We start from the raw sequence: 13,065 nt of genomic DNA, 5'->3' as shown, positions 1-13,065 counted from the left end.
AATCCAAGACCTCGCAAGACTTTGTCAACTGTATATTAGAAATTGTTACGTATCAAGGTCAGATCTTAGACGAGGTAAAGTAGAGTAGTCGAAGTCGTATTAAATTATACAGACACTTTTAAAACTAAAACATTTAGATACAGTTTTGATTTTGAACGGAAGAATTCATTTGTCTTGGCTACGGCTTTTAATACTTTTTGAGGCGCAACTTGTTGCATATATGCCAAGGTTTAAATAGACTGCATCATCTGTGAGGTTGAAAGCCAAATGCTCAAATATGCTTGGGGGAAAGAAGACAAGATCTTCAATTTAGTTTGTACCGAGAAGATAATTTGATTGGCGGTCTTAATGCTAGAAGCAATACTCCCTCTCCTCAAGCTACGAAAATGGGTCGATTAAAAAATGACCGATTTTTCCAGGAGGTTTGAATTACCCTTTAATCGTTGTCCTTGTTGTCAGTGTTTCAGGCTTTATAACGCCGCAGAAAGATCTTAGAAATCAAAACAATACGTTGCGCAATTTAATACGACGTGCGACTGCCAAATAAAGCCTGATATATGTGCAGCTACGACGGGAACAACGGTTAAATTGTGAAAGGGTAATCCAAACTTCCTGATAAGAATGACTGCGTTTACATCGTGAAAATTTTATGTTTTAAGAGCCGAATGTGAGACAAGATCTCATGCGAGATGTAAAATGGCTTGGGTATTATAAGTCTGGAAGCAAAAGCATTGAGCTCCCAAAATCTCTCACAAATGTCAGTGCTTAAAATGATTTACATCGAAATAGATCCACTTGTTGAACTTTTCATCTCATCCTGACCGTGCTCAAGGCGCTCAGCAACATGGTAGTGAATTAATAAGAAATTTATGTCCTACACCGAAGTCATCCCGCGCACAAGGCGTATCTTCTTCCAAGCTGGATTATATCGCAGATTGTTTGTCGGCTGGGATAGAAAATATCGACGATATGTCGCAGTCTCCAAAATTTATATCTAGTAGAATGTCTGGTTCTAGTTGTAAGCTGTCTGCACTCATTTAGTAAGAAGTTCAAGTCGATGCAAATGACACTTTTGGTGATAAGCGACGACGAGAAGCAAATATGAAAGAAGAAAAGAGCTACGCCATGACGTGAATGCTGTCCAGAAAGTGCTTCAAATGTAAACGAAACACCCACAAATTAGAAAATGATTCAGAGAGGGATTCACGCCTGCTTCAAACGTAACCTAGAAAAAAAATTATTTAGCTTAGCGTCCCATAGTGATAGTGATTTTGGGAATCAAAACGATAGAAATCAGAAATAGGATATTCAACGATTAAAGTACTGAGTTTTTCGAATAAAGGAGGTCATACTGTATTAGGATTTTTACAACCGAGTTCAAAATTCGATTAGCGCTAGTGTCGTTGATATTTGCTCATCTTGAGGTCTAGCTCAACGTGTTGGATACTATCCGAGCATACAAAAACTAGCGCAGGGTTTGTGAGATCGACATGTCAGTAATCGCTTAAACATCCTGTGTCGGGCACGACTAGATAAAAAACATGCAGTTCTTGAGGTCTTTGTGCAACTCCGCAAAGTCGAAGTTGGACGAGCTCGAATTAAACGAGCCGACCGTGGAAGCACCGTCAGAGCCCTCATTTAGGAAAAAGCGCGCACGGGCGGCAGCTAAGTGCGCGTAATATGCGGGGGTCGCAAAAGATACGGAGCGAGTACAACGCGCAAACGTGTATCCGAGATGGTACGTGAGACGCTGCACTTCTTCGGCTGACATTTTATTCTCGTCGTGTAACACCGTGTAGTGACACGGGACGCTGGTGCCTTGAATGCCGCTGTGGCCGTATAGAAAGAAATCGAACCGGTGCGAATCAACAATCCCCGTGTCAATAACTGTGCCTGGAACAATATTACCCTTGCGATCAGCATCACGCGAATTACTGGGAAATGCTCGCATGTGGTGGCGTTTGTTGACAACAATAAATGTTACTGGTGGGTTGTAGCTATCCGAAATCATCTTGACAGCCTTGCGAAGCGCTCGCATTTCCGTCTGCAAAATATCGTGATACTGTCCCTCACTCACGCCGTCACGGTAGTAAATGACGTGCTCCGGTTTTCGGTTCGTGCTTTGATAGTAAGCTAAAAAGAGATCGCGCAGCATGTGCGGCAAGAGCTGAATATCACTTGAAGCCTTTTGAGCGGCCACACGTGCCACATACTTGGCCGAGTAGCGATCGAGCGAGGCTACCACAGAAGCTATAGACGGACGAGAGCCCATACCAGAGCGTGGGTGCTCCACGTCAGCTCCGATAATTATCGTCGGAGCCGTGCTGACTAGTGGCAATGGCTCGCGCAAAATCGAGTTCTTCCCGCTCAACTTCATGTTAATTTTGAGACATACGTTTGCGCAGTACTGAGGCTTCGCACCGCGGACATTCTGTGACACGATGCACTGACTTGGTATTCCTAGCACAGTGTCAGACATCCGCTTTATATCACTATAAGACCCCACACTTTTGTCTTGCTTAATCACCATGATTAATTGCGGAGAACCACCGTTGCGGTTTTTTAGCTCCTTAAAACACATTGTCATGAGCTCTTCCACCTGTGCACCACGAAACTGGTCCATGTGGACAATGTGAGGGCTGCTATCTTCAATTGTCAATCCGCTCCTGCCAGCTATATCTACTAGAGCACGAATAAATCCTTGAACATCACGCTCACTCACGCTGGCACTAATGACAACACCCCAATTACGCAACGTAGCGCCTTCGACAAAGCGCTTATCACGCAAATTCCATTGGCCACCTGACGGTCTTTCGGACACATTTGCATATTGCACATCAGGTGGATCCATCACACGAGCTTCAGTCGACTCAAGACGCTGATCCACCTTAATGCCAAAAGCAGCAAGGTATGGGTCGTTTTCGAAACCCGCCTGACGTATTTGTTCAATAATTGTTTCTTGTCGAGCGCGTGGAGGTTGACTGGTCTGCTTAATGATTTCCGCAGTATCCAGATCGTTTATATTTGCGCAACGCTGTCCTGGCGCCACTTCGCACAGTTCGATGGGCAACCAATTCTCTTTGCCCGGTCTTTTACTGCCCACATTCACAGATGGCAGCTGTGGGTATCTCAAATTCACATTATACCGCTTGTTGAAGTAGTCCGCAACGGACATGCTTTCCCCTTTGATACTCACCATCGTTTGGTTGGTCGGTAGTGAGCTGATTCCAAAGATTGCACGCTTTCGATCTTTTCGGTGCGTTGGCACCACTTCAATTTTACGTAATGCACGAGCCAGATTCTTTGAATCCCGATCTGATAACCCACGAACATCATTCGCAGAGCGTACATTGAGAGCTGGAAGCACAAGTTCTAACAGCTCTTTTGGAGCATAAAACACAGTGGCGGCCTGGTCCACATTCATCAAAAGCTTGCGGTCAGCAACACGGATGGCTTGGTGGTATCCCCAGCATAATTCCTTGCCTCCTTTTAACGGAAATGTCTTTTTCATTGAGAAAAAATTACGTCCAACTGAGATTAAACGTTGGGCACCCAAATGGCGAGCTGCCACATCCAATGCTTGTAGGACTGGCAAGACATTCACGTCCGGATTTGAGTAATAATCTGTCAATGAGCTAGTTGAGATTGCTTCAGCAAGTTTGATCTTGACGACAAAAGTTCGAGGTCCACGGACCGGGCGACGGGAGGTGTCACCTGCCGCCGGCTGAGGTGGTGGATGTATACTTGGTCCATCTGGATTGACATCTACGAAAGTCTTGGACTGTCCATTCCACGGCAGCACAGCCGGCGCATACATTGCTGACATTCCATCATGAACTACGCGAATACCTCCAAACTCGGTTTCGTACTGTCTGATAGCTGCATTGATAACATTTCGTACTAATGAGCGAGGAAGTGGACGCTCTGGACGTTGTTCACGTTTATTGGAAACCGATGCATCGCTCATTTCTACGTCTTTGACCTCATTGGTTTCCTTCACGTCTTTGACTTCTTGTTTTACTTTTCCCATATTATCATCCTTTTGGTTGTCTTGCACACCATCAGAAGGACCATACTTTGTGTCTGCAGCAAGGTCGGGCGAGCGCTCGACGTCAACGTGATACTTAAAAATTTCAGCTGGGGCCCCATCCAGCGAAACACTGAAAAAGTTGACCTGCAGCTGCATAGATTTGCCACCTTTTCCAATCCCAGGACGACGGCAAAACAGAAACTTCTGCTGAAGATCCGGATCTTCCGCACTTACATCGCGCACTCCAGCTCGGCCCATCCACTCGTCCTGGAGACGTGGATCCGACACATTATCATCAAAGTTCTCATAGCCTGAGCCAGTAACTGTCCCAACACCAGGACCTGACTCTCCACGGCCTCCACCACGTCCTCCACCACCTCCATAGCGACCGCCACCACGACCTCCACCGCCGTACCCACGATCTCCTCCTCGATCCCCTCCTCCATTACCTCCACGGCGGTCGCCGCCTCCACGATCATCGCGTCGTCCATACCCACGATCGCCACCACGGTCCCCTCCACGATCGCCACCACGGTCCCCTCCACGATCGCCTCCGCGGTCCCCTCCACGATCTCCACTTCCTCCGTAGCCGCGGTCATCGCGTGCACTGCCGCCACTATAACTACGATCGTCACGACCACTGTAGCCGCGATCTCCACCTGCAGACGAACTTTCAACGCCACCATAACTGCGACCTGTTGATACACTAGTGCTTCCTCCGTATCCACGATCTTCCCGTTCGCCACCGTAGCCACCTCGTGAGCGGTCGTCGTAACTGCTGTTATAGTATCCACGAGAGCGATCATCATAGCCACTCCCTCCACTGGCATAACCACCTCCTCCACTTCGGCTTTGATCGTACCCTCCTCGACTTTCATATCCCGAAGAGGCACCGTAGCCTCCATGCGAAGACGATCCATCATATCCTCCACGATCATCGTACCCGGATACATTGTATCCCCCGCTACTGCCATAAGACCCATTACGGCCACGATCGTCGTAGCCACTAGAGTTGTAGCTTCCTCGACTACTTTCGTAACCTCTTGACCCAGAGCTGTAACCTCCCGCACCGCCGCGATTATAGTCATCATGTCCCCATGATGTTCTATCATAATCACTACTACGGGAATCGAAACCCCCCCGCTGGTCATACCCTTGTTGCCCGCGCTGGTCGTAACCCTGTTGACCGCGCTGTTCGTACCCTTGATGTCCACGCTCATCGTACCCTTGGTGTCCGCGCTGGTCGTAACCCTGCTGTCCGCGCTGATCGTATCCTTGATGTCCGCGCTGATCATATCCTTGCTGTCCGCGCTGATCGTACCCTTGATGTCCGCGCTGGTCCTGGCCTCCACTGCTTCTACTGGGATCATCATATCCACGACCGTGATCACTGCCGCGCGAGCTGTAGCTGCGTTGATCGCCGTATCCACCGCTACCTCCGCTATAGCTCATATCTTGCTTTTCGTATAACAACTGCAATGGCGTGTAAAATAGTTTCGCGCGTATCTTAGAGATGGGCTCTAATTGGACAAATATCGTCCCATACCTTCCGTCACACTGCAAATGACATGAATAGAAAAGTCTTTTAGCCGAAAAGTTGCTCGATCAGAATGCATACCACGTTACTTGTACCTTAAGCGGGTAAAGAAGAAAACTAGCGAGATACCCGCAATCCAAAATTGATGATATATGGGCATCAACGACCAAAGTCAAAGAGTGGCAGACGTATGTTCAGAAAACTTTTGTGTTCCGAAGAAACTGACCTGATAGTTGAATTGTCGGTATATCTCTCGTCATATATTGTTTGTGGAGCTGTTTGGTGCTTTGTCTAATAACAACACGAATATTTAGGAGCTTTAGGAGCCTTAATCAGACATTCCTGGTAAAACAGTAAGCTTGTCTTATTTATATTAGACTACCCAACTAATCAGAAAATTTCTTTGAAACCGAAAACTTCTCCTCATAGAGTTCAACACATTTAAACCACTTCTTCGCTTCAGTCGTTGATGCCCATGTTCCATGCAATTTTGGATCACTGGGTATATCGCCAATCTTCTTCACCACCCACTCAAGGTACAAGTAAGGCGATATGTTCAGATCAAGCAACTTTTCAGGAGAAAGACCTTTCTCGAGGATGCGACTTGTTTTGATCATTTTCATGTGAGCGAGTAGGCGAGTGATCCATGACAATTTCTTCTTCGTTTTACTCATGTGGTGGAGTAATTCACTCACCGTTGATAAATCGCCTCCATCCGTCAGTAATTGCTTGTACTGTTTGTTCAAGTTGACGAAAAGCTTCAAAGGATGAACCAATTCACCCTTTTCTAGATACCCTTTAGTTATTGTGAATTCAGGATCAGCTTTTTTTAAAATGGACACCATACGGCCAGGAGTGTATCCCAACGCAAGTAACTTCTCTGGACTGTAAAATACGAGGGCCAACCCTGACCATAATAACTTAGAGCACAGGATCACATTCTGGATATAAGTCTTCATTCGAGCCCAAACGCTTGGTGAGACTACCTTCGATTCCGACATAATCTTCACCGCTCCTTCAACATTAACGCTCGGTCCTCGCTCTTCGCCTAAAACATGGACGTTTTCACCTCCTTGGAGCATACGATTAGTATTGCTGCTCCAATGGGCAGAGACTTTCAGCTCGGACTTCGAGTCATCTATCGAGGAATGTGCCGAGAAGACGCCATTGACGAGAAGTATGAGGATGAGCATAAAATTGCGCATTGAAGATACTTGTTCCAGTAACTGGCAAAGATGAGGTAGTCAAAGTCGTGAATGAGTAGTCGGATGTCCAAAACCTTATGGGTAAATTACATTTTTCTTAACTTTCTTGAATCTGATCAGGATGTGTTATTGTAAAGTTGTAAAGAATACTTTTTATTAGTCTTGACAATATATATGTTTAAAAAACTCTTAAGTTTGATAATATAATCTCTCAAAATAGTTCAGGGCATCGAATTGTAGTGTTGGTCTTAAGATTTCAAGATATTAAATATGCATATAAAATCTGTCAAGATAGGATGTTTGAAAACTATTATTACTATAATGCAGGTAAAGTGACCGTGATAATCTATCATACTTCGTGCTTGGTATGCGGATGTAGAGTGATGACACTGAGGGAAGCCTAACCCGATGGGTTATACAGTTATATATTATTTATTAAAATAAATAATGAGACAATACCGTGTCAAGATACTCAGATTTGCCAATACTTGTTCAATCGCTTGAACGCATTTGACTTGATACCTCAGCTGCTCCGAGGACTCAAGGATGCGCTGACTTCGACATGCGGGGTCTAGCTAACTTTATCATACGTAAGCACGTAGTCAATTCCATTAAAGCGGCATCGATATTGATAGCTCAGTATATGCTACTGGCCTTTCTAGAATATTATTTTGACTTACATTTGAGTTAATTTATAATATTTATGTTCTGAAAATGTTTGTATTTAAAATTTCCTTTTTTATTACTGTACTACTATTTACTAACAAGTTGCTGAATTACTACTATAATTTTGCTATTGGATGCAGAAATTTATCACAAGTATTATACTTATTTTCATTCATATTACAAAAACAATTTATTTTATGAATCGCAAATGATTATATTTCATATCGAGGTTAAATAATCCTCCAACAAAACCGCTTCAACAACAATCCATAGTTTACCCCACAAATTGCGTTACATTGCTCATGAAAACATCTGAAACATCAAAGTTGAGCTCAAATGCCCTTGAAATTTATACAAATTGAAGGTGATGTCAAAGAATGTAAAACATCTGATTCAGTAATAAATACATGCAGCACGATTCTTAACTTCTAAAAGGCTAAATCGTCATCATTTCTTGTACCATAAAACTATCCAGAATAAATGTTGCGCTCAAATTTCTAAAATATTTGGCTATTTATAATCAATATCATTTTGCTTTGATAGTAATAACTGGATCAATTCTCTCATCCATATAATATAATAATAATTCAAATGAAGGTGCAAAAAATTAAAAAAAACGAAATCTGGAATCTAAGCCCATATACATACACACTATGTGCAGCAACAGTTGATGGAATCTTTATTTGGGCATCAAATAAACAACAGCTCTAAATAACATCAAAACCATAAAATAGGGATAAAAATTAAGGAAAAGCATTATAACTAAAAATACCTTCCACAAGTCGAGGTGCTGAGGCTCAGCTGTTTCTTAAGAAGTAAAAGGAGGAGTAATAATATTTAAAAATACTTACTTCTTTATATAGTTTAGTTTATTTTGATGTAAAATTAGTCTTGCAAATTAATTTATTATAAATAAAAGTGCTAACATCAAAAACAGTGATGGGGTTTATGGAAAGCGAGAATGACGTTAAGCCTTATGAGCAGTTACAATCATGCTTAAAAATTGGAGCAAAATCTAAATATTATCTTAGCTCGGATTCAGAGTTGAAAGTCTAGGTAAAGCTATGTATGCGTTGCGAACACTCAAGCATGCGAATAATTGAAGCACATTATCAAGGAATGTAGTTCTACTTCTAGTACTTGATTTAGGCACTTCTGTCCTTCACTTTAGTGACAATATTCACAATAATGTAATGTGTCCGATGCAAAAATTTGGGAGAAAGCTCAAATTTTGCAATGTATTTTACCGTGGGTTTCCCATTAATAGACGTATCTCCAGCTCTCCCCGTTAGATAGAAATCCTTTTTTTTCATCAAAAAGCTTTCCTGAATTGTTCCCGATCATGAGCGCGCCCATCTTAAACTTAAACTTTCTGCGTGCCGGTAATCGCGGCACTTCCATCAACTATGGAGGCGCTATGCCGAACATGCATATGGCAGCTGTCGACGACTTGAGTCTAAGCGCCACAGACGCTCTGGCCGCCGGCTTCATGCTACCGCCTGTGGCAGACCCCGCAGCATACTCTCGCGAGCACTTTAAAGTCAAATATACAGATGATAACGAGCAATCGCTGAAGTTTGCGAAAGGTACCACCACCTTGGCCTTTATCTATAACGGCGGTATTGTCGTTGCCGTAGACTCGCGCTCTACAATGGGTCCATTCATTGCGTCCCAGCAGGTGAAAAAAGTCAACCCCATTAACGACTACATCTTAGCTACACTAGCTGGTGGTGCTGCTGATTGTCAATTTTGGCAGCGCAATTTGGCTGTACAGTGTCGTATGTACGAATTGCGCAATCGTCATCGTATCTCTGTTCGCGCAGCCTCGAAACTTATTGCCAACACGTGTAATTACTACAAGCGCTACGGAATGTCGCTAGGTATGATGATGATGGGTTATGATGACGGTGTGCCTGTGCTCTACTATGTGGACGACGAAGGTTCTCGTATTCCCGCGAGCAAGGATGTGCCCAAATTCAGCGTCGGCTCAGGATCTACTTACGCTTATGGTGTGCTGGATACCAACTGGCGCTGGGACCTCACGGACGATGAAGCCGTGGAACTCGGCAAACGTGCTATTTACCACGCGACTCATCGTGATGCATACAGTGGTGGCTTTTGTAACGTCTACATCTTTAAACCCGAAGGGTTCCAACACGTCGTTCACCAAGATGTTAAGGAATTGCACGACTACGATCGTGGCTATTAAGTGGACAGATCGTATACTCGCAAGGCGTTCGATTGCAAAAACGAGCAGCTGATATACATCAATACAAATTGACACTCTTTCTACCGCAATCACACTTATCTGCTCAAAAGTTTGCTCAATTTACACTTAAACTACCACCGCAGATCTACAAGTAACATTCCCACAAAACCTGCACCGTCCGCCACGTGTGTGTATTGATAGCCTTCAGCACCCAAAAACTGTTTCACTGCGGGTAGTAAACGTGCATTGCCATTTGAACCTTTTGAATGGTGTCCAGAACCAGTGACCAAGTGAATGCTATCCACACCTTCGTCTGCAAGCTTTGGTAACATTTGTGTAAGAAGTTCAACAGTTTCAGCAACGTGAAGTCCATGGAGATCCATCATTCGATCCATATAGAGTTGGTTTGGTGGGTTACGCGACTCGAAGATCTCAGACGCCGCGAGAAAATGAAAATTCTTCATCTTCACGTTGTATTCATGTCCTTGTCTTGACAAATCTTTAGCCAGCGCCTTGTTTCCACTGTGATTACAAACATCAGAGAACGTGAGATGATTATCCTTTTTCTATCAGTACATCTACTCCACAATCAAGTGATTCTTACTTGCGATATGCTTGAGTTGCGCCCATAAAGCACTTATTTCGAGCGCAAGCCATTTCATGTGCTTGCTCACGAAGCTCTAGATACTGACTCGACACACTCTCGCCTGTCGTTACCCACTTGACGTCGTTTTTTCCAGCTTTGTGATACAATGAGCGGTATATTGGAGGCGATTGTGGAACTCGTCGCGACGACTGCATGTCACTACCTCCATCATGTAGGCGACCAGAAAATTTTGTCGGTGCTGGCTGCAATGCCACCGCGCGAGCAAAGTTCATAGTCAAATTTGCCACAACATTTTCCGTCGATGGGTACGAGTTCGTTTTTGTCAAGGACAGACAATCATTACCTTGACGTAACAAAGGCACTGACGTGGAAGTGGCTGACGTAACGCTTTGAAGGGCTGGGAACATTTCCTCAGCTTGAATGTCCAGTAGTTCACTATTCTGATCCATCTCGTCTTCGCTATCGTAGTCACGCTGACCAAGGGCATCACCGTCCATCGAATAGTATTCACAAAAGTCGTGCGCAAAGACACAATGCTCTGCTTGCAAGCATGTACCACGCAGCCAGAATCGACAGGTGATCTTGTCCGTATCGTGGAGGAACTATAGCCACAGGAAAGCCAACGTGAGAGACGAATCGGATGCGCATTCAGCACAAATTCTCCACCAAGTCTCATCCGACAAAAGACAGACGCACCATGCAGTCTGCGCGACGACACTCTCCTTGTAGGTAATGACGGCAAACTTGTCCAGGTCCAATAGACTCGCGCTCAATTGTGGCCTTCATCACTGCATGCGCTTTGTCGACATCCAACCCGACAAGACGCAAGAGATCACATAGTCTATTGGGGTCGATATCAGGAAACTTGAGTTGCATGTGGCTCACCAACTGTTTGACAGATCACAAACTGAGCATTATCATCAATTGCTACGTTGAAATTAAAAGACAGAAGTAATGACGTAGTGACGCTGGATTCTGTCTCTACAGTACCTCATACGCCACAGACCAAAAGAAGCTGTCTTCGTTCTGCATAATCAATCCGTTTACTTCTTCTTCTTCGTCTTCGCCATTTTTATCACTTTCATAATCTTCACTGTCCACAATTGACAGCGAAGCCGGAGGAGGCGAAGTAGCTGAATAAGGCTGATCAAAACTCTTACCCAGCATTTCAGGACTGCCCGTTGGGTACAACGCGGTCACTACAGACGAAGATAATTTTCGTGGTACAAAAGTAGGTGCTGATGCTTTCAGCTCTGCGTCTTGAGCCAACATCTTGTTAATGTCGTCCTCGATTCGTTTGTCCCCATGGCTCAGGGCCATAGCTGCATCTGTTAGTTGTGCTGGATTGTCAGACAGCTTTGCCAATTCATCCACAAAATCATATGCACGCTCCTACTCATTGAAGGTAACGATTGTTTCACTTGTTTACCATTCCTTACAGTTATAATATGACAAGTGACCGCACCTCATCCTCCGGTGCTAACCAACCCATAAGCACTTGATGAATACTACATTTAGCATCCTCAAGATTGTCATCGCTACCACCGTGGGATGGAAGCATACCCACAATGTAAGGTGCGAACACGCCATCTACGCCTAAAGCTTCCAATCTCGCCATCGCCCACGACTCTAACAACTTCATCAAGCCAAGTTCTCAGATGTAGTGTTGAAAAAACTGGAGATAAAGCATAAGAACTCATGGAAATCTATACGATGCGATTTGAGAGGTATAAATTGTAGGCGATGAAGGACTTCGATGAATCTGCTTGTACCTTCTACATGTCGCTTGGGACGCTTCGGTCTTTGCCAAAGGCTGATTCTTACGTCAATCAGATGGCTAGGGACATGGATGTGTCAGCGCATTGAGTCTCGCCAGCTTAAATCGGTAGATAACAACTATCCAGCTTACGACTAGGGGCTACTTGCTACGAAGTATGCTTTAGTCAAGTTCGAAAGTACCACCATAAATCAGAGTCTTTCACGATCTAAACAGACTACACGAAGTTGCACACTGGAATGCCGTCACCAAGCTGCTCTTTGAGTATGGGATGATTGCTGTTTTTCATTGTGAGTTTACTTTCGAGGTTAAATGTACGCCGAATGTGTTGATTGCACTTTTGCGTCCCGACGATGAACTATCGTATGTCACTATGGTGGCGTCGCCGACTGATAAGAGGATGATCTAGCATATGGTTCAAAGGTATCATGTATTGTGCAAAAAAATTGAGAGCAAACAATTTGGAAGATCAGATTAATCGAAGTGTTTGTCTGAGCAGTTACATCGCTACTAAGATTTTCAATCAGATGACTTTGATTGTCGTAACACTTTAGCTGAGAGCCAGGGTGTACATGACAGCGATAGCCAGAAACACATGAAGATTTAATAGGAAAGAATGTTCATCAAAAGGGGCAACTGTACTTGTCAATAAGACTAAGTTGCGACCACTCATATAGTATCATAGTGGAGTATAAAGATGAATACTGGTACGAGTGAGGGTCCGCTAAGGGGAGGTCTGGTGCTGCCAGCCTCACGCTATGCAGTACATATTCTTTTTTTTGTTGATAGTTAAAGAGATGTATGTATTCAGTATCAGTTTTAGCTATATTTACTCAAGAATATATTTCATTATAGACTAAAAGCAAGAAAGACCTAGTCACTAAAAAAGGCTCTCGTTTTCGCTTTGGGAGTAAGTTACGAATAAATTTGCGGCACGTTTGTGTACGCGAAATCGGGGAGCAAAAGCAATGAGAGTATGATTGTCATACAGTAACCGTTCACTATGAGTGCTGCATCCTCTGTGCGAGGTTGTG

General features: G+C 44.0%; 4 protein-coding genes across 4 annotated transcripts; 1 reads left to right on the top strand and 3 right to left on the bottom strand.

Moving 5' to 3' along the window:
• Positions 1 to 1,528: 1,528 nt before the first annotated feature.
• PHALS_09648 (hypothetical protein F444_09607) lies at positions 1,529 to 5,482 on the bottom strand (the record flags this gene model as incomplete). Its single annotated transcript, XM_024724940.1, has 1 exon — positions 1,529 to 5,482. The coding sequence occupies one exon, from the start codon at positions 5,480 to 5,482 to the stop codon at positions 1,529 to 1,531; it is 3,954 nt and encodes a 1,317-aa protein (XP_024575766.1).
• A 471-nt stretch (positions 5,483 to 5,953) lies between these two features.
• PHALS_09647 (uncharacterized protein) lies at positions 5,954 to 6,649 on the bottom strand (the record flags this gene model as incomplete). Its single annotated transcript, XM_024724939.1, has 1 exon — positions 5,954 to 6,649. The coding sequence occupies one exon, from the start codon at positions 6,647 to 6,649 to the stop codon at positions 5,954 to 5,956; it is 696 nt and encodes a 231-aa protein (XP_024575765.1).
• Positions 6,650 to 8,780: 2,131 nt separating this feature from the next.
• Positions 8,781 to 9,647, top strand: PHALS_09646 (proteasome subunit beta type-5-like; the record flags this gene model as incomplete). Its single annotated transcript, XM_024724938.1, has 1 exon — positions 8,781 to 9,647. One exon carries the CDS (start codon positions 8,781 to 8,783, stop codon positions 9,645 to 9,647), a length of 867 nt encoding a protein of 288 aa, XP_024575764.1.
• A 131-nt stretch (positions 9,648 to 9,778) lies between these two features.
• On the bottom strand, positions 9,779 to 11,896 carry PHALS_09645 (hypothetical protein F443_09528; the record flags this gene model as incomplete). The annotated part of the gene is made up of 6 exons (XM_024724936.1): positions 9,779 to 10,169; positions 10,252 to 10,856; positions 10,951 to 11,142; positions 11,245 to 11,280; positions 11,356 to 11,646; positions 11,720 to 11,896. The coding sequence occupies 6 exons, from the start codon at positions 11,894 to 11,896 to the stop codon at positions 9,779 to 9,781; spliced, it is 1,692 nt and encodes a 563-aa protein (XP_024575763.1).
• Positions 11,897 to 13,065: the final 1,169 nt, after the last annotated feature.

This window comes from Plasmopara halstedii, assembly GCF_900000015.1.
Source record: "Plasmopara halstedii genome assembly, contig: Scaffold_430, whole genome shotgun sequence".
Lineage (NCBI taxonomy): Eukaryota > Oomycota > Peronosporomycetes > Peronosporales > Peronosporaceae > Plasmopara > Plasmopara halstedii.
This window is presented reverse-complemented; position numbering and strand designations above follow the sequence as displayed.